Below are 27,418 nucleotides of genomic sequence, written 5' to 3' on the forward strand. Positions count from 1 at the left end.
ACAATCTCGGTCAGTCTCTCTCAAATGCTTTTATTTTTTAATGGGATAATGAAGTTATTCTGATTTGTATGGGGACACAGGCCCTATACGCCCTTGTGATTTAAAAGGCCCTTTGGATGAGTTTACCTGTTGACCCTGGGATTTTTTTTTTTTTTTCACTGCGCCCCCACCCCACCCCCGTCCCCTACTCTGGGATTTTTAAAGAACATTTGAAGAGCGACCCGTCTGGATAGCTGCTTGGGTGACTTCTCCAGAAGAAGAATCAGATGTGCCCCATGGCCAATAATCATTCCTTCTAATCATGTCTGCTTCTTGTGCTTTCCTCTGACCGAGGACTTTCCCAGCTCGGCCCTTGTCCCAGCCCATCTTCAGAGGGAGGCTTGAGGCCGTGAGGTCCTGCATAGGTCATGTTGGGGAACTCTTTTTGTAGCTCTGAGTTTTCAGACCGTCTGAGCTTCCGTAGTTGGAGAGTGCCCTCAGTGTTTCTGGGGTGCCACAGTTGTGAACAGTGGGACTACCGTTGATGCCGTTTGTGGTCATTGTATGTCTCCTATTCACTTGGTTGAAACTTCTCAGTCTTTTCTTACATTATTTTTTTTTGTCTCCCCGTATTTTGTTGTGAACATTTTTGTGTGAAGCAAGAGACTTTGCTATAAACACCATTAAAAAATGCCTGCTATATGTGGTGGCAGGGTGCAGATGATGTGGGGGACGGGCAGGGGTGGCACCCAGGACCTCTGCCTCCTGGCCTTTCTGTCATGATAGCATGGTGTTTCCATTTTGTAATGCTAACTTCATTTTTCTTTTGGAAGATCCTTCATGGCATACTTTAGTGAATCTTTTTAATGACCTCAGAGCACCTTTTCCAGTTTTTAAGAAAACGTCTTTTCAGATCCTGTTTGCCAGAATGCTTGATTTAGACAGTGTATAGCTGCCTTTCCTACTTGAAAGCTTTATTGTATCATTTAACTCCATTGACGTTTTTATTTTCCAGTAAACCCAGTGGGTGTACACTGACACTAGCGTAGCCTCCTAAGCTCCAGTCTCAGGGCTGTTTCCCTCCAGGGACTCTCAGGCCTGTGGCTGCCTCTCTGCGTCCTGGGCCTTCACATGTGCTTGTTTCTTTTTACCCCGTCTGGAGAATTGGAGCCGTGTTCCTGCGACTCGACTTCCTGACCTCCAGTTCATAAGGATAATGGTCCGAGCAGTTTGGCTCTTAAAAGGGTCTGAACGCACTCCTGTCCCATCGTGGCTCTGTTGCTTCACTTCATTTCTTTAACATGGGCCTTTTTCTTTGTGTGAACCATCTGAACTACATGAGTTATAACAGCACTTTTAGCTGCCTTGTGTGATTTTGCCCTTATGTGTGAAACGGACTTGGTTTTCAGTACCAGTTATAGGCAGTTTTCCTCCCTTTGTCTAGAGAGCCTCGGCTGCACATGGGGAGCGTGATCTAGCTGGGAGAGTTTGTTTGGCCTGCGGGTGGGTAGGGTAAAGATGTTCCACACATTGTTTCCATGTCCACCTGCCTAGTCGCTTTGGGAGAGTTTTCTCAAATGCTTCGTACTTCCCCCTCCCCCACTGCGGGTGTTCAAACCAGCCCCCACCAGTAAAGTAAGGGAGTAAGTACTAGCTTCCTCCCCCGTTGTGCCTTGTACAGTGTTGAGGTTTACTGCTCACTATTTGATACTTGCAGTAGGTGGGTTTGTGTAGCAACACATCAGAGCAGAGTTTTTTGGTAGGCCCTTTCTTTCCCAGAGTTTTCTAGAATCCCCAAACCAAACCAGCTGCCAATGAGCCGCTTCTGGCTCCTGGTGACCCCTTGTGTGTCAGGGTAGAACTGCGTTCCATAGGGTTTTCAATGACTGTGGTCATTTGGCAGTGGATTGCCAGACCTTTCTTCTGAGGTGCCTCTGTGTGGGTGCAAAGTGCCAACTGATTACATCACCCAGGAACCCATTGTTAGGATTGTCCTCAGCTACAATAAGTATGTATGGTGTGTGCAGATTTTGCACACTATGTCTCACACCCATCCTGGGTGTGCCCTGCCTGGCATCTTTCTGAAGGGGCCAGGTGAATGGATGTGGGGCTACCTCTACTCTAGTGGTTGTGTTAGAATTCTTGGTATTTTCAAGTACCTGGTTGCAGTGGAACAAGAAATCATGTTTCTTCTCCATTTCCTTGGCGGTGTGCTTCGGTGTCACAGGCCTGTTATGGAATCCTCAAGGTGCCGGAGGGTAGCTGGCTGTGCCGGACCTGTGCCCTGGGGGTGCAGCCCAAGTGCTTGCTGTGTCCCAAGAAAGGGGGAGCAATGAAGCCGACCCGCAGTGGGACCAAATGGGTCCACGTCAGCTGCGCTCTGTGGATCCCCGAGGTAGGTCTGGGTCTCACTAGTCTGAATAGATTGGGTGGGGTCGGGGAACGATTCATAACTGGGCAGCATTATAGCCACCAAGTAAAAAGCAATCTTTTTATTGTCGCCTCTGTCCTTCCCCTTTCCCCTGAGTCTCAAGCCCACTTTCATCTCGGGGAATGCACTTGTCCATTGGTGGACATGGTAACGGGAACAGCTGTGGGCTCGAGTCTAGGTTGGTGGTGTTCTCCTTCACTTAAGTACCGACCCCACTGACCTTCCCCTTGGTGACCCACCCCAGGAGCAGATTGAACCCTAAGGAACTGCTGGAAATCCAGCCCTGGGCTTGGTGGGCCCTACAGGTGGCCCCACTGTGGTTAGGAACCATGGCTCTAGGCGCATGCCTGTGATTTTTTTTTTGAATTTAAATTCTCTTGCTTAGCTTCAACCTTTCAAATCGCAGGTCTGCTCTAATTCCTGTCAAGGCCCAGACCTTGACTAATTTAATTTGCCTGGCTCACTTTGAGAATATCATTTGCGATTCAAATGTCAGCATTTTGGGGTGTGTGATTTTGCTGCTGGGTCTTTTCCTCCCGAGGGAAAAGACACAGGGATGGTTGGGTTCGGGGCGGAGGAGAGGCAGCCACGATTCGAGTCTTGGTGGTGGCAGTCTCATGGCTCAGCCTGGGCAGGGTGCTGCAGTTCAGTGACCTGGGCAAAGGGCCGAGAGACACCTCAGTACCTTGGTCATTTCCCACTTTGGCTGCAGTTTTCTGACTGAAGAGAATGGTTCTCTCTCGTGAGAGATTTAAAGAGACACTTCCTCCATTTGTTGACAAACCTGTTCAAACATACTTAGGATTATACTTTTAGCCTTGACTACTTCCTTGTGGGCCAGAAGTTACAGGAGGTGGCACTACCTTGCACTGCCATTTGGGTGAGGAGTGCATATTGAAGGGCGAAGATTTGGTTATGTGGGTGTCCCCAGGAGCGAGGATGCCTGCGTTGGACAGATAGCCGTGTGCATAGAGGCCACAGGCAGGAAGACTGAGTGCTGTGGTTCTCTTGCTGTGTGGGCTGTGCTGGGCCCCTGGCCTCTCCTGGTCCTCCTGAAGTAGGGATTCACTCGTTCTCAGAGGCTTAGCATCCCCTGCCACTTGTGCAGTAGAGGGAATCTGACAACATAGTGAATCTATAACAGGTTCCTCAAACTGCGGCCCGCGGAGGGCATTTATCCAGCCCACCGGGTGTTTTTGTTGCTGCTGCCTGCCCTGCTTAGCCGACTTGTCCAGTGTGCATAGGAATTTGTTCATAGTTTTTTTTTAACCTGTAGTCCGGCCCTCCAACGGTCTGAGGGACAGTGAACTGGCCCCATTAAAAAAGTTTGAGGACTCCTGATGTATAACTTTCTGCTCTGCATTCTTAGCCTCTGACAGCCCCTGCTCCCCTGTCTTGGACCTCTAGGTGAGCATTGGCAGCCCCGAGAAGATGGAGCCCATCACCAAGGTGTCCCACATCCCCAGCAGCCGGTGGGCGCTCGTGTGCAGCCTCTGCAGTGAGAAGTTTGGGGCCTCCATACAGGTAATTGGCCTCCGTGGCCTGCTCTGCCTCTGGGAGCACGATGAGCGTGGGCTCTGAACTGCCTGTCGCAGGGCGGGCGTGGAGCTGGGGCGACAGCCTGGGAAGCAGGCTGCGAATTGGACAGCCTCCTGCGCTTCCACTGCGCTGACCCCAGCCTGGTGCAGACGCCTTCAGCTGGGTGAGTGCTCTCAGTGTCACTGGAGCCCAGGCTGTCGTAGTCACAGCGAAACTCCCAAGTCTGGCCAAGCTGTGGGGCTCTTTCATTTGTGTCCAGTCCCCACTCTGTGCCCGAGCCTGGCACCAGCACCACAAACAGGCACTGTCTGGGAAGGAGAGATCCTTCCATTTACTCCTTCACATGAGACCTGCAGGTTGGCCCTCACTCGCCTGCGTGCTACAGGTGTGCAGCTGCAGACCAGCAGCCGTGGGTACTCCTGCTGGCAGTCAGCTGGCATGCAGGTTCTTCTGTGTTTATGAAGACGCAGGCTCCTTGGAGCGCTGGCTGGGTGTGGTGGTTGCTAGGTGCCATCCTGTTGGTTGGTTCCACCCCAGAGTGACCCTATGCACAACACAAAGGAACGCTGGCCTGCCTGACGCCATCCTCAGAATGATTCTTCTTCTTTTTTTTTTTAAAGCATTTTATTGGGGGCTCGTAAACTCTTATCACCACCCCTCCATCCTTCCATCCCTTGTGTCAAGCACATTTGTACATTTGTCCTCAGAATGGTTCCGATGCTCTAGCCCCTCAGTGCAGCCATGGTGTCACACCATCTCACTGAGAGCCTTCCTCCTTTTCCCTGCCCCTCACCTTACCAAGCAAGACTTCCTTCTCCAGGGACTGGTCTCTCCTGACGACATGTCCACAGTATGTGTGATGAAGCTTTGCTGCTATCCTCGTCTCTACAGAGCACTCTAGCTATACTTCTTCCAAGACAGATATGACTGGGTAGAGAGGCAGATAGGCAGATAGGCGGGCTCTGGTGTTACCTGAACACAATTTGATTATCTGGTTCTCTGTCACCACGATGTGAGAGGACAAGTAGTGTGTGCGTGGGAGGGAGCAAGGAGCAAGCTTCTCTGTGAAAATTTGCAGGCATTTTCTACGTCCACATATGGAGGCACGTATGAAGTCGGCAGAGAGGAGGAGGCATTGCAGATGCCTTGCTGTCTGTTCGTTCATGTTTAAACCCTACTCACCAGAGTTAATTTCTGGGTCTCACCTATTGCCATGCAGTCGTGGTTTGAGAGGCCTGAAACTCTGCTCACTCACCAGATCTCCCTGTGAACTACTACTCTCGCATTGGCCCTACCGGCCTTTCTTGTTGGAGGTACCGGACAGGGCCGTGGGCTGTGCCTCAGTTTCTGCATCCCGTTCTTAGCGGAGGCATTGGGGCAGCCTGGCCGAAAGTAAAATAGCTGTGCACAGACACACGCTTCATGAGCATGCGCAAACCCTCTGTGGTGGGCTTTAAGGACATGACCTCATCTGCATGCTCAGTTTGTGCCATGGCAGGCACAAACTTCTTTTGGTCAGGTGCCCACCAATTGGTGGGTGTTGGTATCACTGCTGCCTGTGTCCAAGAATCCAAACATGACAGCTGTTCAGAGGGTAGGACACGATGACAAGTGGGACACTTGGTTGGGGGACACTTGAAGAGAATGAAGGCTGTTTTTTTGGGGGGGTGTGCATGAGTAGAATTTCTTTAAAATATGGCAAAAACCAAAGCCCTCCAGGCTCAGAGTTGGATTGAGGAAGGAGAATGGCGGAAGTCGTCAGGTATGGCTTTGAAATCTAAAAGCCAAAAATAAAAGGAAAGGCATTTGTGATGGGTGTGTATAAGTGTGTGTGTGTGTGTGTGTGTGTGTACTTGTAGGAAGGAAGCTAGCAGATCAAGGAACATGGAAATGATTGTTTCCAATTTACCTGAGGTTCTCTTGAGGACTGAATTGATTCCCTCTCCCCGGCCAGTCAGCCCTCGTCCTCCATTGGTCTCTGAAAGGGGTGGGTGAGTGGCGTCTTTATTTCTCTTTTGAAGAGAGATGAGCTAATGGCCTCTTTTCCCCAGAACAGTCATTTGAAGAGGAGGCCCGGAGAGGCGGGTGACTTCTTCTCATATCTTTACAGAATGGGTTGGTTTTTATTAAAGACCTCCTCTCTGAAACGTCTGCAGCTGTGAAGGCTCTGGTTCACGTTTCTGTAACATCTGTTTGCTGAGTCAACCTGAAGAGGAGAACCCAGCGGAAGGCCATGTGGCGCCCTTTCAAAATCCTGTGTAAATATCGCCCCGCAGCTCGTTTCTCTCTAAGGTCAGAGGGAAGGGTCGTTGACGCCAGAGCCGGAGAGCGACGCAGTCACTTGTTCCCATGTTGCCTCGTGCGGGCTGCTTTGTGTTTCCAGGAGAGAGAGAGAGAGTGTGTGTGTGTGTGTGTGTGTGTGTGTGTACACACGCATGCTCTGCCACCAAGGCCGACTTCACGTTTTTTTGGAAGTGAGGTTAGGTATAGATAAAGTTACAGATTTGTGTTAGTTCCTGTGCTTTTAGGTGTTTGTAGTGGGGGGAGTGGTCGAGGGAAAAGGACTTTTCTCGCCACTCCTGAGTCAGAGAGAACCTCATAATAATGGAGGGAGGGCATCGCAGCTGGCAGAGTGTCACCTCTTAAATACTAAACACGATCAGGGGGAAAGGCCCCAGCTCCAGCCTCTGCCATTGGCGGATATGCGATTCCGGGTCTGTTGAATGAGTTTAATTAAGCTTTGAGCTTTGGCTTAGAGCCACTGGATTTTGTTCCTCTCGGCGACGGCAGCCGTGGCTTGCCCAGGGGACCGTTTGGGGACCGTTTGGCCTCACACAATACAGCTCTGCTTTTAAGGGACTGGCTTCAGTCACCACCAGGAGCCTCCTTCCAGGGATTCGCTCAGCAAGATCAGTCAGGGAGAAGTTAATCACCTCTCTCAGCCAGGCCTTTGGCTTGCCGGTCTCTGCTTGTCATCCGGATCAAAGGCACTCAATTCCAGCTCTGATTAAGCAGTGCTCGGAGTGGAGGTGTTTAGCGAGGAGGGGAAGTGCAGCTTTACGATGCCTGGCCTCCGGGGTGACCTCTGGCTACCACGGGAAGTGGGTCTCTCACTTTCTGCAGCCTCTTTTCTCAGCCCAAATGACACCAGAGCAGCCAGCAGCGGAGGGTGTGCAGCGGAGGGCCCGTGCTCCGGGCCGCCCTGCGTCACTGGCCGCCCTGTCCTGATTCTGCTCACCTCCCCTTCGTTTCCTTTTTTCACCCTCCCAGCTGTGCCCATGGGTGCTGTTTCCAGCCAAGTGTACCATTTATTTTCCCACTTGTTTCGGGCTCGTCTTGGCTAGGGAGAAAGAATGAAGGCTCTTGTTCTTTTTAAAACGTGGATTCAAAGTTGTTCTTCATGCTTTTTATATCAACACTAACTGGCTTACTGAGTCAAATCTAGCGTCACAGGACAGCCCTATTGGTCAGAGGGCACCCTAGCCTGTCACGTGCACAGGAACAGACGGCCTCCTCCCCCCACATCATTCCACCTCTGTGCCAGTAGCGCTTCCAGCAAGCGCTGAAAGAGCTCGACTCTGAAAAAACAAAACAAACCCCCCAAATGGATGTCTCGGCCTTAAGCCTCACATGGACCGCATGTATGTCCGGAGTGCCATGTTAAATATGCATTAGTGTTATCTGCGAGGGAATTTGACAAGGTTTGGTACATGCACATGTTCAGCTGGAGAGTACTCATTTCAAACCTCATCTGACTTAGCACATGGTCTTACTAGGGCCCGTCGGGTAAACTGTCCCTCTGAGGGAAGGATCTTTGTGCACATGTGGGGGTGGAAAGGTGCCCAGCACCGAGGTTCTTTGCGTGTGGTCACCCTGTAATGGTCTTCCCTCTTGTTCTCTCATGTGCTTCCAGTGCTCCGTGAAGAACTGCCGCACAGCCTTCCATGTGACCTGTGCTTTTGACCGTGGCCTGGAGATGAAGACCATCTTGGCAGAGAATGACGAAGTCAAGTTCAAGTCCTACTGCCCGAAGCACAGCTCACACAGGAAACCCGAGGAGGGTCGGGGCGAGGGGGCTGCTCAAGAGAACGGGGCCCCTGAGTGTTCCCCCCGGAACTCTCTGGAGCCCTTTGCCAGCCTGGAGCAGAATCGGGAGGAGGCCCACCGGGTGAGTGTTCGTAAGCAGAAGCTGCAGCAGCTGGAGGACGAGTTCTACACCTTCGTCAACCTGCTGGATGTCGCCCACGCTCTGCGGCTGCCCGAGGAAGTGGTGGATTTCCTATACCAGTACTGGAAGTTGAAGAGGAAGGTCAACTTCAACAAGCCCCTGATCACTCCAAAGAAAGACGAAGAGGACAATCTAGCGAAGCGGGAGCAGGATGTCTTGTTTAGGAGGCTGCAGCTGTTCACTCACTTGCGGCAGGACCTGGAGAGGGTAATGATTGACACTGACACCTTATAGTGACTTAGAGAAGAAGATGGCAAGGACGCTTGCCCAGAGCAAGACATGCTAGCCAGTTTCATTTACTCTCAGACCCGTGTACATACTGAGCATGAGGTTGTGTCGGTTACACCTAATTATGGGCTGGGAAACGCATTGTACTTATGTGCAAGACTGCTACAGAGGGGGGAGTTTCTCGGGTTTTAAAAAAACTTTCTCATTAATCCTTATTGTTCTTCTGCAAGATTAAACAGGATGTGTCTCTCTCTCTCCCCCCACTTGCCTTCTCCAGCTAGAAGGAGCTGAGCCCTAGGAAAAAGGCCAAAGACATTGGCACGCAGCATTGTTTACAACCTGAGTTAGAAAATTAGCGTGGATTTTATATGGGGGGGTGGCAGAGATAGGAAAGTCTCTTGTTCGATTTGGGGCAATACTTTCTAGGTGCTGGCACTGGGCTCCTTACACTGAGCAAGCTCTGCCTCCTGCCACCGCCTTCGTGTCTTGGCTAACTATCGGCCATTCCCAGTGCTGTCACGGAGCAGAGCAGTGTATGGGTGCTGTGTGAGTGCATGAACTTCAAACACATGCATCTCTGTTACAGAAGACACTCCTGGCAGCCAGGTGCTAAGTTGTCACTGAGGCTGTGTGTGTGTGTGTGTGTGTGTGTGTGTGTGTGTGTGTGTCTGTCTGTGCCTGGGCAGGTATGGGGTGGGATTCCCACTGCACTGGAGCCCCAGGGCTGTCTGAGGAGCCCCAGCAATGCTCGGCACACCACAGATCTCGTGTTATTACACTACTGGACTGCTGAATATTAGTGGCCATTGGCTGCTGGAGCGCCAGCTGATGGCACTTCCTCCAGCAGGTTTGCTGCTTTGTGGCTCCCCCAGTCTCGTTACCTTTAGTTAGAGTCCCAGTCGCCTGGACCTCCCTCCCAGATACAGGAATAATTACTAGTGGGCTGCTTTGCCCCCAGGGCCTCAGGCTCCCCCTTGGTAGTTTCTGACTATGGCTTGCTAATTGGGGATGCCATCTTCTAGCACCTTCTGCTTTCACTCCTCTTAACTCCCCTGACTGCTGGCTACCTTTAAGTTCATTAGTGCACAGTAGGTGGGACTGAGGCGTTCTGGCCTGAAGCAGCATGCACTGAAAGGCACCCAAGTGGCCTGAAACAGTTAACACTTCTCCTGTGCAACTAATTATTAGTGGGTAGTGATTCACCTGCCTGGGAGTGGAGTGGACTCACGGGTGATTGGAGACGAGTAAAGAAGAGAGAAACTGGAGAAGTATTGAACCAAGGCATCCCGATCTCACAGACCTGTCTGTCCCTGTTAGAGATGGCATAGAAGGGAGAGTGTTTTTAAGAGCTAATTAGAGATCCTTTAGTGGGGAAGGTGGGCAATTCAGGCTGAGACTCCAGCTGCCTTTGGAATAAGGGTTTGTGAGGTGTTGTGCTCCCATCCGCCCCCTGGTGGTGAGTGTAAAGAAGACTTTGTTTCTCTCAACCATGTTTGTGTGGCATTTTTGCTAAGAAATGAGAAAGGGATTCAGGATACAGTGGAATCCTGTTGAGAAGCCATTATCCCAACCCGACAACAGCTGTAATTGGGTTGTATGAGCTATGGAGTCAGGTAGTCCTTGGGAGGGAGGAAGAGAAGTCTAATGTTTGGACTGTGTTTGTCTCACAATCACCACAATTAATAAAAGTGTAGAAAATGCTTGTGGTGTACTAACTCTTTTCTGTGCTTAAGTTACTCAGATTAACACACATTGACGATTAAATTCTAAACATTTTTTTGCAGTCATGACTGTTGCTTGTTAAGTAGAATGATACCACTGATGTATGAGAAAGGGGAATAAATAGGATTTGTGTGTGTGTGTGTGTGTGTGTTTGTGTGTGTGTGTTGGCTTTCCTTACATTTTTTTAAAGAGCCTAAGAGATTTGAGGGAATTTGGGGGGTGGTTTTAAAACAAGCTAATTATAGTGAAAAAAATGTTTTAAAAAAATCTACCAAGAGGCATGTGTGGTGGTGGAAGCTTAAAATAAAATAAAATTTAAAAAAAAAGAAAAAAATTCTTTGCAGAAAGGTTGCATGAGTCTTTGTAATTATAAACAAAAAGTATTTCAGGCCAAAGGCTCATTAGGGTAGGGGGTCTACATATAACTTCTCAAGTAAGTTTGAGTTCCGCCTAATTCGCGTAATGGCATTTCAAGGCGCTATTCAGCCTAAGAATGAGCTTAACACATGACTCTAATCAAGGCATATAATCACTCCTAAACTAGCAAACAAGTAGCCTTCATTAGAAATGCAAACAACCCCAATGAAAGATAATAGTCATTGCTCCTTCCTGCGAATACACACCCTGGAGCCTTGCACACCCGTGTTCCAGTCCTGATCAGAAAGTTAGAGGACAGACATGGTTTACAGTCCTTTCCAAAGATGTGTCAGCTGGTGTGGCAGTGGCCACATCAAGTTCCCAGGGCTGCCTCTCGGCTCTCTGGGCGGGGACTCTTCCCCTGAACATGTAAGTGCTGCAAACGAGTACTGGCTCAGCCGAAGGTTTGCTACCCCAGCAGCTCCTGGGAACTAGCCTTGGAGACTGCTCTGCTCACAACTAGGTGCCATGGTGGCCTCTGAAAATCTGAGAGGACAACTCTTCTCTGGAAGAAAAAAAAGGGTGGGGGTGGCACTTTAAGCTCCACTGTTACAGTCTGGGACTCAAGGAAAACCTGAGATCATTCTGGATTCCTTAGAGCAGTCACCATTAAAGTGTGATTCCCCAACCGGCAGCACAGGGTTACCTTAGTAGGAAACTTAAAAGAAACACAGGTTCTTGGACCCATCCCCTCCTGGCCTGGAAACTGGTGGCGGGTAAGGCAGGGGAGCCAGCAACCTGTGTTTCAGCTCCCTAGGTCTTCCTGATGACGGCTTCGGTTTGGGCACCACTGCTTTTGGGGAAATGGTGACTCTCCGGTTGAACATGGCTGAGAACACACCCAGCCACGAACTGGCTGCTTTGGTTACCTCCCAATTGGCAACTGACATAAGATGAGGAGGGGGGAGCAAGCTGGCTGAGTAGTCTACCAATGGGGCCAGCCAAGATAGGCTTTGAGGCATGTGTGGTGTAGAGCCTCTGTTCCTCTACACCAGGGGTTCTCAACCTTCCCAATGCCTCCGTGACCCTTTCATACAGTTCCTCGTGTTGTGGTGACCCCAACCATAACATTATTTTCGTTGCTACTTCATAATTAATTTTGCTACTGTTAAGAATCGGGTGACCCCTGTGAAACTATCATTCAACCCCCAAAGGGGTCACGACCCACAGGTTGAGAACCGCTGTTCTCCACGGAGCCTGCGGATAAGAGGCATCCTGGAAGAGCAGTTGTCCCAGCCTTAGGGACTTAAGGGTTAGGGTGCACTCAGTCTTCCACTGCATGGCCAGAGCACTGGGTCATTCAGGGGCAAATTCGTGGAGAATTAAGTAATACCTTGGCTCTTTTGCTGTGTGTAGCCATTTCTCAACAGAGAGCATGGGGGAGGGAGACCTCCCCAGTTAGCAGTGAAGGCCCAGGTGGCAGAGGACGGACAGTAGGATGGTTGCAGCGATCCCACATTTCACTAGCAGGTTCCGATTTCCCTGTGTCCTGGGAAATCTCAAGGAAGAGATCTGTCTTCCTGCTTTATATCTGGCAGGAGTATGAGTAGTCAGCAGACTCCTAGGAAGCCAGAGGATTTATTTTCATCTCTACTTGCAGACGTCAGATTCCCATCTTATTTAAAAGCCATCGAGTGCTCTTCAGAAGTTTTGGCTCTGTGATGTGGGATATAGGTCTGCCCCTTTTTGGGCTTCATCTGCGAATCTGCTGGCCAGAGCAGCATTCATCCAATCGTCTGGTAGTGAGCCCCATCCCCAGACTGCTCACAACTTTTATAAATAAAAAAAACCTACTTTTCTGGGTAGGTGAGGCTGTGTCAGACAAAGAACATGCCTCCACCGGGGCGAATGACCCCAAAATAATATGCTGAGATCGGAGAAGTGTTTCTTTTCAATTCTTTAATTTTAAAGTCACAGAAGTGTTAGTCGCACAAGGAGTCTATGCGGAAATAAAGACAGATTGTGGTAGTCCAGGAAGCAGGATCCAGAGGCCCGGGTTCACATTCCGGGGTTAGCTGGAGAATCAGTAGCACGGAGAGCCAAGCACGGAGAAACCCATTCTGTTTCTCATTCCTCTGTTCGCTTGCTACCACGAACCCCTTGAGCACAGCCCCGGTGCAAGGACAAGCATGGGGTGGCATTGGGTGGGGAGCACCTCAAATTGCTAGGTAGGGCTCACAAAGGACTTAGGATGTGGCTGCGTATCAGCCAATGTGTGGGTCTCATACATATGGATGTACACCTACCAAAAGCAGAATGGTAGCTTCAGAACCTTTTCCATTTACACAGGTGAAGGGACTGCCCAAGCATAAGGAAAGATGTGGTTTTTAGGATAGTGGTCATGTCACTCAGGTCCCCCAGATGGTTTGGGCCTGAAGACTAATGTAATGGTTGGTGGTTTGGACTCACCTGCGGATGCTGTGGAAAAGAGGTCAGGTCTGCATCCATAAGGATTTCAGCCGAGAGCACCCCATGGAGCAGTTCTGTAACGGCTCCCCACGAGTCCCAGGCAGCAGATTTGGTTTGGTGCTTGGTAGCCATGCTGTGGTTTAGGAGCCCTGTTGCCACAGTGGGCAAAGAGCTAAGCTGTGAACCAAATGGTTGGAAACCATCAGCTACTCTGAGGGAGGAAGAGGCAGCAGACTGCTGCTGGAAGCATTATAACTGGAAACCCTGTGGGATTGCTATGAGCCCCGAATCAACTTGATGGCAATAGACTGACTGGGTTTTGAGGTTTTTTTAAAGGTTATCCACACATAGTAGGTCCTGATCATGGGAATCCACCGTCAATATTCACTACTGCCACTGAGAATTTGGGAAGACTGGTCTACATCTTCCTGAGGAAAGGCTTAGTTGTATATTCTGTGTGTGCCGTTTGACGTTTGTATCTGAGGCCCTTGTAATTTAGTCGGGTTTGCCAATGGGGAAGAGTTTTGGGGGACAAGGATTAAGGCGGCTTATTGACTAATTCTTTTTGTTTCTGACTTGACTGATCACAGGTGGTTTTAAGAAAGAGCGTGAACCTAAGTGATCAGTATGGTAGTGAGTGTGTACTAGGGGTCCCCAGAGGGTGCTCAGCAGATAGGGTTCTCAGCACTTGGGTCTTCAAATGAATGGGGACGAGAGCCATGTGACTTTCTCAGGTTTTGAAGTGGCAGCAGACAGAAACCTCGCCACTTGGAATGCCGATGTAGTAAATCAATGACGAGCTCCCCCCACCTCCCCAAGGCCCCTAGCCATAAGCCACTTACTAGCTCCAGGCATTTCACAGACCCGGATCCACTTTAAGAAGACACTCGATAAACGATAAACATGAGGCAGACATGGCTCTGAACTGCTCAAAGGTCTCAGATGCCAGCAGGGAATGGGAAGATCAAACGGAGGGGTGGGAAAGCAAAAGTCCTGTGGCAACAGGGAGGAGGAAGTCCTGACCGAGGACTTGCTGGGATGGGTCTGAGGCTGGGTGTGTTCCCCCACAATCTAACCCCCTCCTGTGTTGCTGCCGCCTCAACTGAGAGGCATATGGTGTAATCTCTTACCAGCCCCAAAGACAATTAGAGATGAAATAAAATGCTTAAAGTACATTTTGCTTTCAAATGTCTTGACAAGGCCCTGATAGGACCGATTTCTCTCAGGTTAAGAACAGACCAGACCAAAGTACTGTTGCAATGTTATGCTTACTTAGAATCTTTATGCTCTACATTCTAGGTTCGGAACCTCACTTACATGGTGACTCGCAGGGAAAAGATTAAACGCTCTGTGTGCAAAATCCAGGAACAGATATTCAATCTTTACACTAAGCTCTTGGAGCAAGAAAAAATTTCAGGTATGCATTAAGCTCTTATAGGTCAAAATATTAAGGCAGGGGATTATGAGCTATAGAGTACCTAATACTCTGCTAGGGGGAAAATGATTTATGCTTGCTTTGATCAGCTCTATAGAAGAATCTGAGAAGTACAGCCTTTCATATTTAAAGAAAATTTTTAGGCATTTGAGGCATTGCGGGTACAGGGGAGAGACCTATGAATTTGGTCTCAAATGTGGGTTGAATCCTGTATCTATTGATAGGCCACCTATTCACACGTCTTCTGGGTTTCAGTATCTGCAGATGCTAAATTGAGATGTCCCAGGCTACTTCTTGGAACTGTTGTGGGGGTGGGGTAGGGGGCCTCAAAACGTTCATGGAAAAATGGAATTAAAAGGCAATGGAAAATTCCCCAGGAGCTTTTTGGAAGCTCCTTTGTGTGTGGCAAAGCAATTGATACCATTAAGGAGTACTGACAAAGAGTGAGAGGTGACCAAGGGTCTGGCTTTGCCTGTAAGTAGTGGCAAACATCTTAAGATGCTTTTGAAGACACACCCATGCTCAGATACCATTTACAGCGGTCTTGGGAAATGATGGCGGAGCTGGACAAGTTGTTGAACCTCACAGGGACCCAGGTTATTTGATAAACAAGGTTCTAGCATCACCTCTACAAGGTCTTTCAGCATGGGCATTCTGTGATGATGAGTACTGGAATGTAAGTCTTAGAAGGACCACCAAGAAGAACGGTTGAGGAAGATCAGGCAGCATCATGCACTCGGGACCCAAGTCGATCTGGGACTGGATTTGAGTGGAAGGCTATGAATCTGCCTCCCATCTCGGCCTGCCCGCTACAGCACTTGCTGCGACATTCCCAGTGCACAGATTGTATCTAGGTAGTAAACTTTTACTTTCTGCTTTTGTAGCTTTTTGGTCTCTGTACCTAGATAATTATGACTCTTAGAAACAACGAAAACATTGTTAGAACCTGCTATGTTGCAATCCAACTTCTGGCTAATCAATCAATAGCCAACCAGATATGTGACTAGAGCTGACTTGGTCAGCTGAACAAATAGAAAAGAAAATGTTAAACGATTAGGGCATCCCTAATGGTACTGTGGAACTGTTACCCTCGTTTTAATAGCATCAGCTTACTCATAATGTTACCCTGCTATTTTCTCAAGATTCAATGTTCTCCAGATTTCTCAAGCTATTATCATTAGCAGGAGTTTGGCGTTCAGCTGTTTCTTTAAAAATACATTTTTCTTTTTTCTTAAATACATTTTTCTAAGTAGGGGGCCCTTTGTAAAAACAGTTCCATTCCGATTTTTTGCTTTAAAGTCAATATCCATCTCTTCAATTTCCGTACTTGAATACTCTCTTGTCTCTGAGCAAATGACCACTTGGAAGGGCCACAGCGGGGAACCGCTGCCTGCTTCAGTCATGCAAGCTGCTCCTGTGGAGGCGCCCCTAGGACTTATGCAGGGAATGGTTATCTGTATAAAAACAGGTGCTAAAGAGCACTTGCATCTGATTTCACTTCGGAGTGGCTCTTCCTGGGTAGTCCAGGTAACTTGTTGCATCTCCTGGCTGAGGCTCTGGCTTGGGTGAGTGAGTGGGATCACTAACAAGGTCGGGAGTGTTTGTGTAAGAGCCACAGCGCAGCGCTGCATTCAGAAGTGCTGCTACTGCTCTGAAGAAGAACACAAATCCTCCCTTCACGGTGCGGTGTCAGAACCATACTTGGTATGATCGCCTGGAAAGCTCCATTCATCCTCCTGTGGCCTGCTGCAGGCAAGGAGCCCAGGCGCTTTAGGATGGCCCCCACCCCACTCCCTTTTCCTTTTCTCAGCTTCAGAAATTCCTTTCTTGTTCTTATTCATGCCTGAAGGCAAGCTCCTGCCTTGTAAGACAGGATTCCAAGCAAAGCGGAGCAGGTGGCCGTGACGTATGTGTGCCATTAGGGGTCTGTGATTTAAGCTATGCCGTGTGATTCTGAGCAGAGTGAGTTCTCAAAGGAGGCCGCAGTCGTGAATCGGGCTCTTCAGAGCCTGCATCTCAAGAAGAGAGAAGTCCGATTTCAGAAGGCATCAGTCTCCTGACTTCCGTGGTATCCTGTGTTAGATGATTGAGAAACGTGTTAAGTTCTGGTCTTATGATTGACCTTAAGGCTCGACCCCCTGAGAAAACAGGTGTTTCCAAGCCAGCGGACTGCAAAAAGCCCTCACCTGTGGCCATGACAGGCACATGCTCACTAGCTAACGTCCGGTTTGCTCAGTTGGAAGGTCTCCTATGAAAGGCTCCTGTCTCATGCTCCGGGAGCTGAGCCTGGCCTTCCTGGCTCATGCTCTGTAGAAGACAGAAACCTGGAAATGGAAACTGCTGTTTGGAAACGCGCTTGTAGACACAGGCCCTTTCTGATGAGCTCGGTGTGGCAGGAATTCACCTAGTGCTTTTCAGGCTGTGGGCTCACTCATTAGAGGGCGAGAGATGAATTCCGTGGGTCAGGACCAGCATTTGAAACACGTGAATCAGATTATAAACTATCTGGAAGGCCAAGGCCAAGATTACTTCACGAAGGGAGCCCTTCACTGGATTACCCTGTGAAATTTATCTCATACTGTGATTTGCATCCAGAAAGTTTGAAGAATATCAATTGATTATGGTATTCAAGTTCAATGACTATTTGTTTGACGTCCACAAACAGAATTTTATGGTTATGTGTAATAGTAACTTTTTTTGGGGGGGGGATACTATATGTGAAGTATTTTAAACATTTTGCTTTAATGAATTCACATATTGACATGTATTTATAACCCTGGGAGAGAACTGTTTGGAGCAAGAAACTTGAGAGGCCCAACTCCTGGTCTTTGGGAGGCTGATGGCAAGATGGTGAATTGTAGTCCACGGAGACCTTGTTGCTCTGTGATACTGTAGAGGGGTTTAGGAAGCAGCGATTGCTGACTAGACCAAACCCGCTGCCAGCAAGTCTGACTCAGCTACCCGAGACAGTCTTTCTGAGACAGTAAATCATTACGGGAGCAGACAATCTTATTTTTCTTCCAAATAAAAACCACCAGCATGGCTGGTGGTTTGCAACGCTCGGCCTTGAGGTTAGCTGCCCAAGTCTTATCCACAGCACCACCAGATCACTTAGTTTGAAGGAAAATGTAATGCTCGAGGGCATGGTGTTTTATGAAACAACTACGTACACTTCAGCTGCCCGTGTTGAGTGCAAATTGCAGGTTCTTAAGGAAGGTGGGCATTATAAACTTGGTGAGGCGAATTAGGTTGTATAGTTGGATAGGCAATTTGCATATAAATAGGGCCATGTGGAGGATCCGGAATTTTACTCTTTTGGATATACTTCCGTGATTTTTCTTTGTCTTTTTATACTTACAGGTGTGCCTTCTTCCTCCTGCTCCTCTTCCTCACTGGAAAGCATGCTTCTGTTTAACAGTGCTTCTGTGGGTCCCGATGCTCCCAAGATTGAAGACTTGAGGTGGCATTCTGCCTTCTTCAGGAGACAAATGGGTACTTCTTTGGTTCACTCGCTGAAAAAGTCCCACAAGCGCGATCCCTTGCAGAATAGCGCTGGGAGCGAAGGCAAAACTCTGCTCAAGCAGCCAGACCTCTGTGGAAGACGGGACGGGGTGGTGGGCCCCGAGAGCTTTTTGAGTTTTGAAAAGAGCTTTGCAGAAGCACGTATCATAGCAGCACAACAGAAAAACGGTGTGGTGATGCCAGACCACGGGAAAAGAAGAGACGGTCGATTTCATTGTAATCTCGCAAAGGGAGATTTAAAGGACAGACCATTTAAACAGAGCCACAAGCCTCTCAGGTCCACAGATATGTCCCAGAGGCATCCGGACAACACACGAACCGCCTCGCCGGGAGTGGGGCAGTTGGCGCCCAGCGCCAGGAAGGACGTAGTGCCCAAGTGTAACGGCTCCTTAATCAAAGTAAACTATAACCATACTGCAGTCAAAGTGCCTACAACGCCTGCCAGCCCAGGGAAGAACTGGGGCGGATTCCGGATTCCAAAGAAGGGGGAGCGGCAGCAGCAGGGGGACGCCCACGAGGGCGCCTGCCACCAGCACTCAGACTACCCATACTTGGGCTTAGGGCGAGTTCCAGCCAAGGAAAGGGCAAAAAGCAAATTAAAGCCCGACCGTGAGAACGACGGGTATGTCCCTGATGCAGAAATGAGTGACTCGGAGAGTGAGGCGTCCGAAAAGAAATGTATGCATGCCCGCAGCACTATGAGCACCAGGACAGACATCATCAGGAGGAGCATCTTGGCATCGTGATGGTGCAGCGCAAGCACTGGGGCTTGTTGTCGGGTTTGCGAGAGGAGGCCGCTGATGCCATGGGCACGCAGAAATCCACCCGCTACTCCTGAGCGACACAAACACATTTACTTGCAATTCAGACCGGTTCCCACCCCCCCATCATTTATACACCATTATGCGATATTTGTGTTATTAGCAACCAGTTAGGAAACAGGAGAGTAGATTGTAACTGTAAGACCCTGCTTGGACTGGAACCTGAACTCAACACTAAAATGAGAATGAATGAATGACATACGTTCTAAAGAGGGCAAGGCTTCTAAGCCCAGCGAGTTTTTATTGCCCTCTGGAGTCTTCCCAAAGCACAAACTATTAGTTAACCTGAATGTGTATGGTTTCGAACATGGTTGTTGAGAAACCCTCATGGCATCATTCAATAGCCCATACAACTTATATTCTAGGACTGACTGTGGTCAAGCCTGAGATCATATGTATACTTTGCCCCCAGGAGGCTGGTTTTGTTACGTTACAGTGCACAGGCAGCAGCTCTGAAGCTTCAGTAACTCTTGGAAATTTCTTGTGTAAATATAGCAGATGGGGAAGGGCAACAAAAGAAATAGCCCTGACGGGAAGAGCAGAAGGGGCCAGGATAGAGCTGGTGCAGTGAGGAGAACGAGAGTACCTGTAACGCACGGTCCCTCGAGTGGGTGCGGGTAGAGGACTGGAGAGGAGGGAAGCCACAAGCAGCTCTGTCTAGGAGGGAGCGGAAAGCTGAGGCTCAATCTTTACCAGGCTTCTCGACTTTCCTCCTCTTTATCCACTGCCCCTTGGGCCAACTTGGAATTTCTCTGGCCATTGGAAATACCCAGCCAACTGGCTTCCAACAACACAATGGCTATTCAAGATCAAGTGATGAAATTCCCGAGTCTGGTGACTCAGATTTCCCAGAGCCAACCACTAGTGCATGTGTAGGGGAATCTGGGCTTCCGACATGAATGGAGTCTTTTTAAGGAAAGAAAACAAAATAAAGTCGGGGAAAAAAAAGTAGGTTGTATTTGAAAAACAATAGAAAGGCAATAAGTTGCGATAAGCTCTAATCATTGACCAGATTATGCAGGAGAGAGATTGAAGCCTACCTTGGAATAAATTTTCTGGTGACAGAGATCTAAGTGCTTATTCATAACTGAGACTTTCTCGTTGTAAATGGCAATAACTAGTAAGTGATCAGCAATAATAAATTCAGCATTAAATTTGAGTATAATGTTATGTTTTTGCACTCATTGTAGTGCATATGTATTAAGACAGTGGATGGTGTTAAGGTCCTGTTAATTTTCTTTGGCATTCAATGTAGTTGTGGATCAAATTTAAGAAAGCTCTATAACAATGAGATTTAGAGTTATGGGCACTTGGAACAAGCCCAACTTCCCCTAAACTACCCCTTAGTTTGTTAATATCGGTATTCAGATCCCGATTCAGTTATACATCTGTTTTCATATGGCAGGGACATTCTGATACTTAATAATAATGCTTGAGTTCTGTAGTTAACTTTCAAGTCTTCCAGATGATTGTTAACAACAAAAAAAGGTGTATTGAATTCCATCTTGCTATGCAAGTTTTATCAGATGATCAAATAGTAGATCTGACGCGTCCCCATTGTATGTATGGCATTTTCAGCGCAAGTCTTCACTTTTGGAGTACGTTTTAGTAGCTAATTCAGGGGAGGGGAAAGAATGACCCGGGTCTTTAGATGGACTATTTTTGAGAGACGGGGCTCATTTTGGAAGACTGCTGTCCAGATAAGCTTGTTGCTGCCGAGATTAGAAGGTTCTTATCAGTCCAGGTTGTGCATTCACTCACAGCCTGATTTAAAACTCAGACTTTGCTCTTTGCATATGAGCAAAACTCTGGCTGGATTCAGGAGAAAGTGGGTTCTTATCTACAGTTATCTTTTGACTACAGCAACAGCTCTGGGTGAGGAGGATTTATAGAGGAGAATTTGTCAAGCCATAGAAAGAAAGTCTAAATTAATTCTAGTAAATATATGACCTCTCACCATTTTAAGAGGTCTCAGTTCATTTGCACTATTAGGAATGCTAGTTTTGTGCAAAAAAATAAAATAAAATAAATGCCTTACCTGTTTTTCCCCCACATTTAGGTTGAAAAGCTTTCAAACGTTCCAAGTTATGCTGAACCAAAAAAAACCCCCAAAACCACAAAAAAACAAACAATAATAAAAACCCATACAGAAACAACACATACACGCGCGCACAAACACACACTAAAAAGCCCACACTTTATTCCTGCTTGAAATGCAAATGGTGTAGAGCACGGTTTCTCTGACAGGCTAATGATAGCTTTGTGAGGCAGTCTCATGCCACGTTGGGGACTCTGTGAGGTTGGCCACCAGCAGCAACCAGCTCAGCCTACCCACCGGCGTGCTGTTAGTATGCAACCATTTGCTTTGTTTTTTTCCCCCTTCCCCCCACTCCCTTTAACTTTATCTTTCCTTGTGCATCCTGACCAAGAAATAACTTTGATGATGATCAATGTATTATGTCAAAATGTAGGCTAGTTAAACTTTTGTAAAGTTGCCTGGAATGTCATTTGTTAGGTTATAAACACACAATTTAAATGAAGGGTTATATGTGTTGTGTACAAATTTTAATTATTTTGAAATGGACAAACTTGTCATTACATTTGTAACCTTGTACAGAGGATTTTTCACTATGTGCCTAGCTTGGTGTCCATTCAGCTAAAATTGAAAAAAAAAGGTGCATGAAGAGTTAAAAATCAAAAATTAAACAAAGTATATGTAGAGATGACTATTTTATATTACATGGCCCAATCCTGTATTTATTTCTATCCTCTTTTTGAAAGTATTTATAAAACTAGTTGAGGACAGCGGTATTTTTTTGTTGAACTATTTAGTAGAATTTGTGCCTTTTTGTCTGTATGTGAATAAATGCTGTACATTTTGCAATACATTTCAAAGTGTCTCTTGAAACTTGCTTTTGTAAAATATTTAAAGATGGATGAAACTTTGACTCACTCTGATGATGAGACTAGGAAACGTGCCAACAATTTTGATCTCTCACACCTGAAACTCTTTCCAGAACACAATTTTGGTGCTTGATGCCAAGTTGAAATGCTGAGCTATAATTTACCAGTTGTGTGACCTTGGCCAGGTTACTTAGCCTTTGTATGCCTAAGTTTCCTATCTGTAAAAAGAGGACAAAAATCTTACAGTTTATTGTGATAATTGAAGGGCATCGAGTATGAGGCATTTAATAAACAATAGCCTATTCATTTCAGGAGCAACACTGAGTTTTGCAACTGAATTTTATCCGACAAGCCTTCTGATATAAAACATGTTATTTTTCAATTGTAGGAAGGCTGTGTTTATAAGGAACTTAAATTTTTCCCCCCAAAGAGCAATTCTACTAAATGCTTTCATCTGATCACAGAATACTAGAACAGTAGAGTCAAGAACAGATACTATCTGTATTTTTTTTTCACTGTGTTTTACAAAAAAAGGATTTGTTGAAGATCACAGCCTCAAATGTGGGCAGAATGACTTGAAACAGTCTTTATGAAACCACAATATACAGGAATCAGCATATAATGAAATGCTTCTTTGTGCTGAGACCAGCAAAACTGGTGGGGCTTGCTCCACGTAGGTTACGATGAAGGGACACTACAACAAGGTTGTGCTACTGTGCTTATAATTTTGTAAATATTTGGCCAGCTTTAAAAAAAAAGTTTTTAAACCCGAGTTATTCATAGATTTGGATGAAAGCATGCTTATTTCCCCTTGTCCCTCTTTAGTGACTATTTACTTCTCTGCTTACTCTCAGTAAGACCCCAGAGAGAAATAAATGTGATTCTTTCTACAAGGTCTTAAAGTTGAATAACCACAATAGTTCCCTAGGGAAATTAAGCCCCCAGGAGCCAAAGGAAAGGCCTGCCGTCGGCAATTCTGTAATCTATGATGGGAAATGCTGCACTGGGGACTCATGTTCATGTTTTCACCCAAGTCACTTAGAAAACAGGTTTCTACCTTTGAACATTAACCATCTGCAACAAACTTTGCAATTAGCTACAACGTTGAAATCTTCACTATGATTTCCTTTTAATGCTCAGAGCCGTATTAGATGATGTGTTCTAGTGAGGGGTGGAATAGAAGAGCTTGGATATTAAAAAAAGAATAAAAGCAAACTCAGTATGGTTTCATACCTACTTCCTTGACTTCCTTTATTCTCTACGCTGCTGCGTTTGGTATCTTTGCAATTCAGCTTTTACTGAGCTCTTACTTGGCCGTTTTCTTTTGGATGCACAAAGCAAAGGTACCGGTGATTTTGGGAAGCATCCTTTGTTGCGCTGTCATTGAGCCTGGCACCCGAGCAAGTCCTTCATGAGACCTTCCTTCCTCCACTCCCCTGCCAGCCAGCTGGGGATCAAGGCCTATGTGCTGCATCTCCCCAGTATTTTTGCTTCTCATGATTCCACTGCTACTTGACAGATAGTCCTCACTCATTCATTTCTTGCCTGGGTTGTGGTAGCAGCCTCTTAACTGCTTTCCATGACTCAAATCATGCTAAAATCACATCCCCCCCCCCAATTAACTATAACCTTGCCAAAGCTATCGCCGTAGTGATAACTGATGCGCGGCTTAGGAGGTTGCTCAAGACCCTTGTAGCTCTTCAGTCCTCAGCCACAGAGCTTGTTGTTAGGTTAAGGTGACCCGATTTTAACATTGGTAAAGTGGGACACCATTGGTAAAACTCATACCCTGGTGAAATAGCCAGCCGAAAACCGTATACCCTAGCTTGTCGTGCCTTCTTTCCAAAAATCGGGACTTTTTAAAAACGCCACAGGACGCGGGAAAAGTTGTTAAAAATCGGACGTCTGGTCACCTTATGTTAGGTGCCTCTGAGTGGGCTCTGACTCCGTTAACGCTGCCTGGCCCTGTTGCTGTCTTTCAGTCCATCTCAGGGAGAGCTGCCATCTGTTTTGCTGACCCTCCCGCTACCAAACCCGCTTTCCTTCAGCTCCTCCTGACTGCAAGTGCGAAGTGTGAGGACGGTGCATTCTGGCTGTACTGCTAAGACGGATTTGTTGGTTCTTCTGGCTGTCCATGATACATTTAATATTTCCCAACACTATAATTCAACATCACCGACTCGTTTTGGTCTTTTGTCTATTGTTCAGCTTTGGCATGTGTATAAGGTGACTGAACTTTACTATAACTTCAGTCACGTTCACCTTAGACCTCAAAGTGACTTCTTTTCAATACTTTCAAGAGATCTTCCATAGCAGATTTGCCCTAATGCAGTATGCCCTTTGGATTTCTTGCCTGCTTCTTCCATGTGTTGATAGTGACAAAGCTATACAGTCACCGTGAATTACTGCGGTTTCCACCTTGTGTTGTGTTCGCTCTTTCTATGTTGCTCCCTGCACTTAGAAGGCCTTGGTCTGTCTCACAATAGCTCAATTGTTAGCCACTCGCAGCGCGCTTCTACAGCCTCTGCTCGAGTGGGTCTGGACACATTTTCTCAACATACCGTTGTACTTTAATTTTCTTGAAGACCAAAGATTATGTCTCGTTTGTCTTCCTGATGCCTGGAACATTAAAAAAAAATTTTTTTTAATGAGATGCTGACAGAATAGTAAGGTGGCTTGAAACTAAGGTTTCCGTTTCCAAAAGTCAATCAAAAAATAACCATCTGGTGAATCTTCTGTTGGTTATTTGATATAATCGAATTCAAAATATATTTGCAAACTCGGAGAACACTGGGTGCCAAGAAATGAATGAATAGGCTAATGGTTTTCTTTAGTAGAATAACTGCTAACAATGATAAAGGGATTATCAATTGGCTGGTACTGATCTGGTGGTTGTTTTGTTTTATCCTTACAATCTGTGAGGTAGGTATTATTACCAGAATTTGCTGCGGAGGGAACTGAGGCAAAGAGAAATTAAATTATTTGTTCAATCAGAAAAACCAAACACACATCCATCAAGCCAATGTGGACTTGATTCTACAGGACAGAATAGACTGCCCTGGTGAGTTGCTGAGACTAACAAGGTAGAAAGCCCTGTCTTTCTCCTGAGGACTGGCTGATGGTTTGGAACTGCTGACCTTGCAGTTAGCCCAACACATAACCACTGTGCCACCAGTTCTCCTAAGTCAAAAGGTGGTAGACATAGGAGTCAATCACAGTCTGGGGACCCTAGGCTCTTTTGCCTGTCAAAATATTGCAATAGCTCAAACAATGTAGTTCATATAATTTTGAATATACTGAGATGTGAATTCTTATAAAGCTAATAATCTTGGCTTAAAACACATGTATGTGCTAGGTAAAAGACAATATAATGGACAATGGGCAAAATGGACTACTTGTGGCCTGTCAATCTGTCTTCTAGAGGAAATGGAGTTAATTTTGTTGTGTATACATTAGTGTTATACACATCTACATATGTGCAGATCAAATACAAGCATATAAGGTCAATCAAAATACTACTATCAAAAATTCAAAGACTAATTTAGTTCTCACTAGATCCTGACAGTGCTTGGAAAATAGATAATTAGTTAAAATCTTTTTTTTTTACGTACCTTAGGTGAAAGTTTACATAGGAAATTTGTTTTCTAATCAGTAGGCCATATACAAATTGCTCTGTGACATGCCCTACAATCCCCAAAATGTGTTGGCACTCTCTCTTTGCTGGGTCATTTCCTTTCATCAGGTTTATTTGCCTCCCCGCGGCCCACCCCCCCCTCCTTGTTTTTTGGCAAATGTTGCCCTTTGGGCTTTGTAGAGTTGAGTGTTCTATGGAGCACATTTTTATTTCATAGGCCCATCTATTAATTAGCTGAAAGGCACCCTCTCGGAGGATCTTCAGGGTGAAGTTAGAAAGTTGTCACAAGGCTACAGTCTTACAGGTTCATCTAGTCTCTCACGGGCCACTCTATTGTTTTCAGATTTGAGTTTTGTTCTATTTTCCCCCCCACCCTAAACAGGATCGTCCCCACTTGCTTGCCCCTTTGTCATGCTGCAGTGGCTTTCTGGTTACTGTGATGCCAGAAGGGATGCCACCAGTATTTCAAATGCCAGTAGGGTCACCCACAGAGAGCAGATGTCAGCGGAACTTCCAGATGAAGGATGGCCTAGGAATAAGGAGCAGGCCGTCCGTTCTTGAGGGATTGGCCACTGGAAACGTACTAGCAGCAGCATCTTGCCTGGTGTCCTGTTGGAAGATGAGCCCCGGGACTGGCAGCACTTAGTGGTCAAGTGCGACCCCTGACACGGTGTGCACGGATCAAAGCTGTCGGGACCTTTCCATGCTGGCGGGGCATGACTCGAAATAAGGATCAGCTGCAAACACCCATTAATAAGTGGAACACAGTCAATGGAGCTAGGACAATTGTGAATAGTCAAAAATGAAATGGAACAGAAAAAAAATCAATATTGGCATTAGTGAACTGAAATGAATTAATATTGGCCGCTTTGAATTAAACAATCAAATGGTTTGCTATGGTGGAGACGATGAATTCAAAAGGAATGGCATCACAATGAAAAAGAACATTTGAGGATTTAAAGTATGATGTCTGAGATAGTGTATCTACATACTTACAAGGGAGTCCAGATAATACAACAGTTTTCAAATTTACCACGAAAGGCAATGATGAATAAACTGAAATTGGAGAATTTCTACAGCCTGAAATTGATCAAACGTGAAATCAAGATGCATCGATGATTATTAGTTACTGGAATGCTAAAGATATAAAGAGGAAGCCTTGGAAGTTGGGAAAGAGATCCTTGGTGATAGAAACAAAATTCAAGATAGTATGATAGAATTTTGCAAGACCAATGACTACTTCAGTCCAAGTATGTCTTTCAACAACATAAATGGTAACTGTACACCTCACCAGATGGAACACAAACAAAACACACTGGTATTGAGTCGATACTAACTCATAGTGAGCCTGTAGAACAGGGCAGAACTGCCTCTGTGAGTTTCCAAGACTGTAACGAAAGTCCTATCTTACTCCTGAGGAGTGGATCATGGTTTCAAACTTTGCGGTTGGCAGTCCAATGCATAGTCCCTATGCCACAGGGCTCCTAGAGGACGCAGAATTCAAACTGACGACAGCTGTGGGAAGAGAGTCTGGAAAACCTCAACATCAGCAGCCCACCTGTGGAAAAGATGACCAATTACATGCGTGTTCTTTAGGAAGCTGAAGAAAAGTCCACGAGTGCCCAAATATCTAGAGTACATCCTGGAATACACTCAACAGTACATCTTACCTGAACATAGAGACATCATCACAACACATCCAATGCTAATGACTGAAGACAAAACGAGTTGTGCAATGACATCAAGAACATCATACCTTGGTGGGCAGGGGCACAGGAGGAAGGTCAAAGGAAACAGGAAAGATCTAGGAAGCGAAGCTATGGATAGAGCTATAAATAGGTGTGTACTTATGTAAGTAAATACATTCATAAAAATAGAGATACTGGCCTATGTACATGTATTTTTATATGGCAATACATCGAGGTAGTGGATGGACTTTGGGCCTCTGCTCAAGTCCTCCCTCAATGCAAGAACACTTTGTTCTAACAACCTGGCATTCTGTGATGCCCACCTTACCGACACGATCGTTGAAGACAAAATGGATGCATAAGCAAATGGGGAAGAAAGCTGATGGTGTCCAGATATCAAAAGATAAAGCATCTGGGGTCTTAAAGGCTTGAAGTTAAACAAGTGGCCATCTAGCAGAGAA

The 27,418-nt window shown here is 46.6% G+C and overlaps 1 protein-coding gene across 4 annotated transcripts in view; it reads left to right on the forward strand.

The window, feature by feature from the left end:
- JADE1 (jade family PHD finger 1) overlaps positions 1-21,619 on the forward strand; it is a 64,736-nt gene extending 43,117 nt beyond the window's left edge. For all 4 annotated transcript variants that reach the window (XM_045287381.1, XM_045287382.1, XM_045287380.1 and 1 more), the window contains exons 7-11: positions 2,207-2,374; positions 3,818-3,934; positions 7,863-8,384; positions 14,253-14,370; positions 17,749-21,619. In XM_045287381.1, the coding sequence (XP_045143316.1) occupies positions 2,207-2,374; positions 3,818-3,934; positions 7,863-8,384; positions 14,253-14,370; positions 17,749-18,656 (1,833 nt within the window). In that variant the 3' untranslated portion in view covers positions 18,657-21,619. The remainder of the gene's footprint in view (positions 1-2,206; positions 2,375-3,817; positions 3,935-7,862; positions 8,385-14,252; positions 14,371-17,748) is intronic.
- Positions 21,620-27,418: the final 5,799 nt, after the last annotated feature.

Source organism: Echinops telfairi, unplaced genomic scaffold (genome assembly GCF_000313985.2).
Source record: "Echinops telfairi isolate 266 unplaced genomic scaffold, ASM31398v2 ScPeMD7_14;HRSCAF=57, whole genome shotgun sequence".
NCBI classification, from domain to species: Eukaryota; Metazoa; Chordata; class Mammalia; order Afrosoricida; family Tenrecidae; genus Echinops; species Echinops telfairi.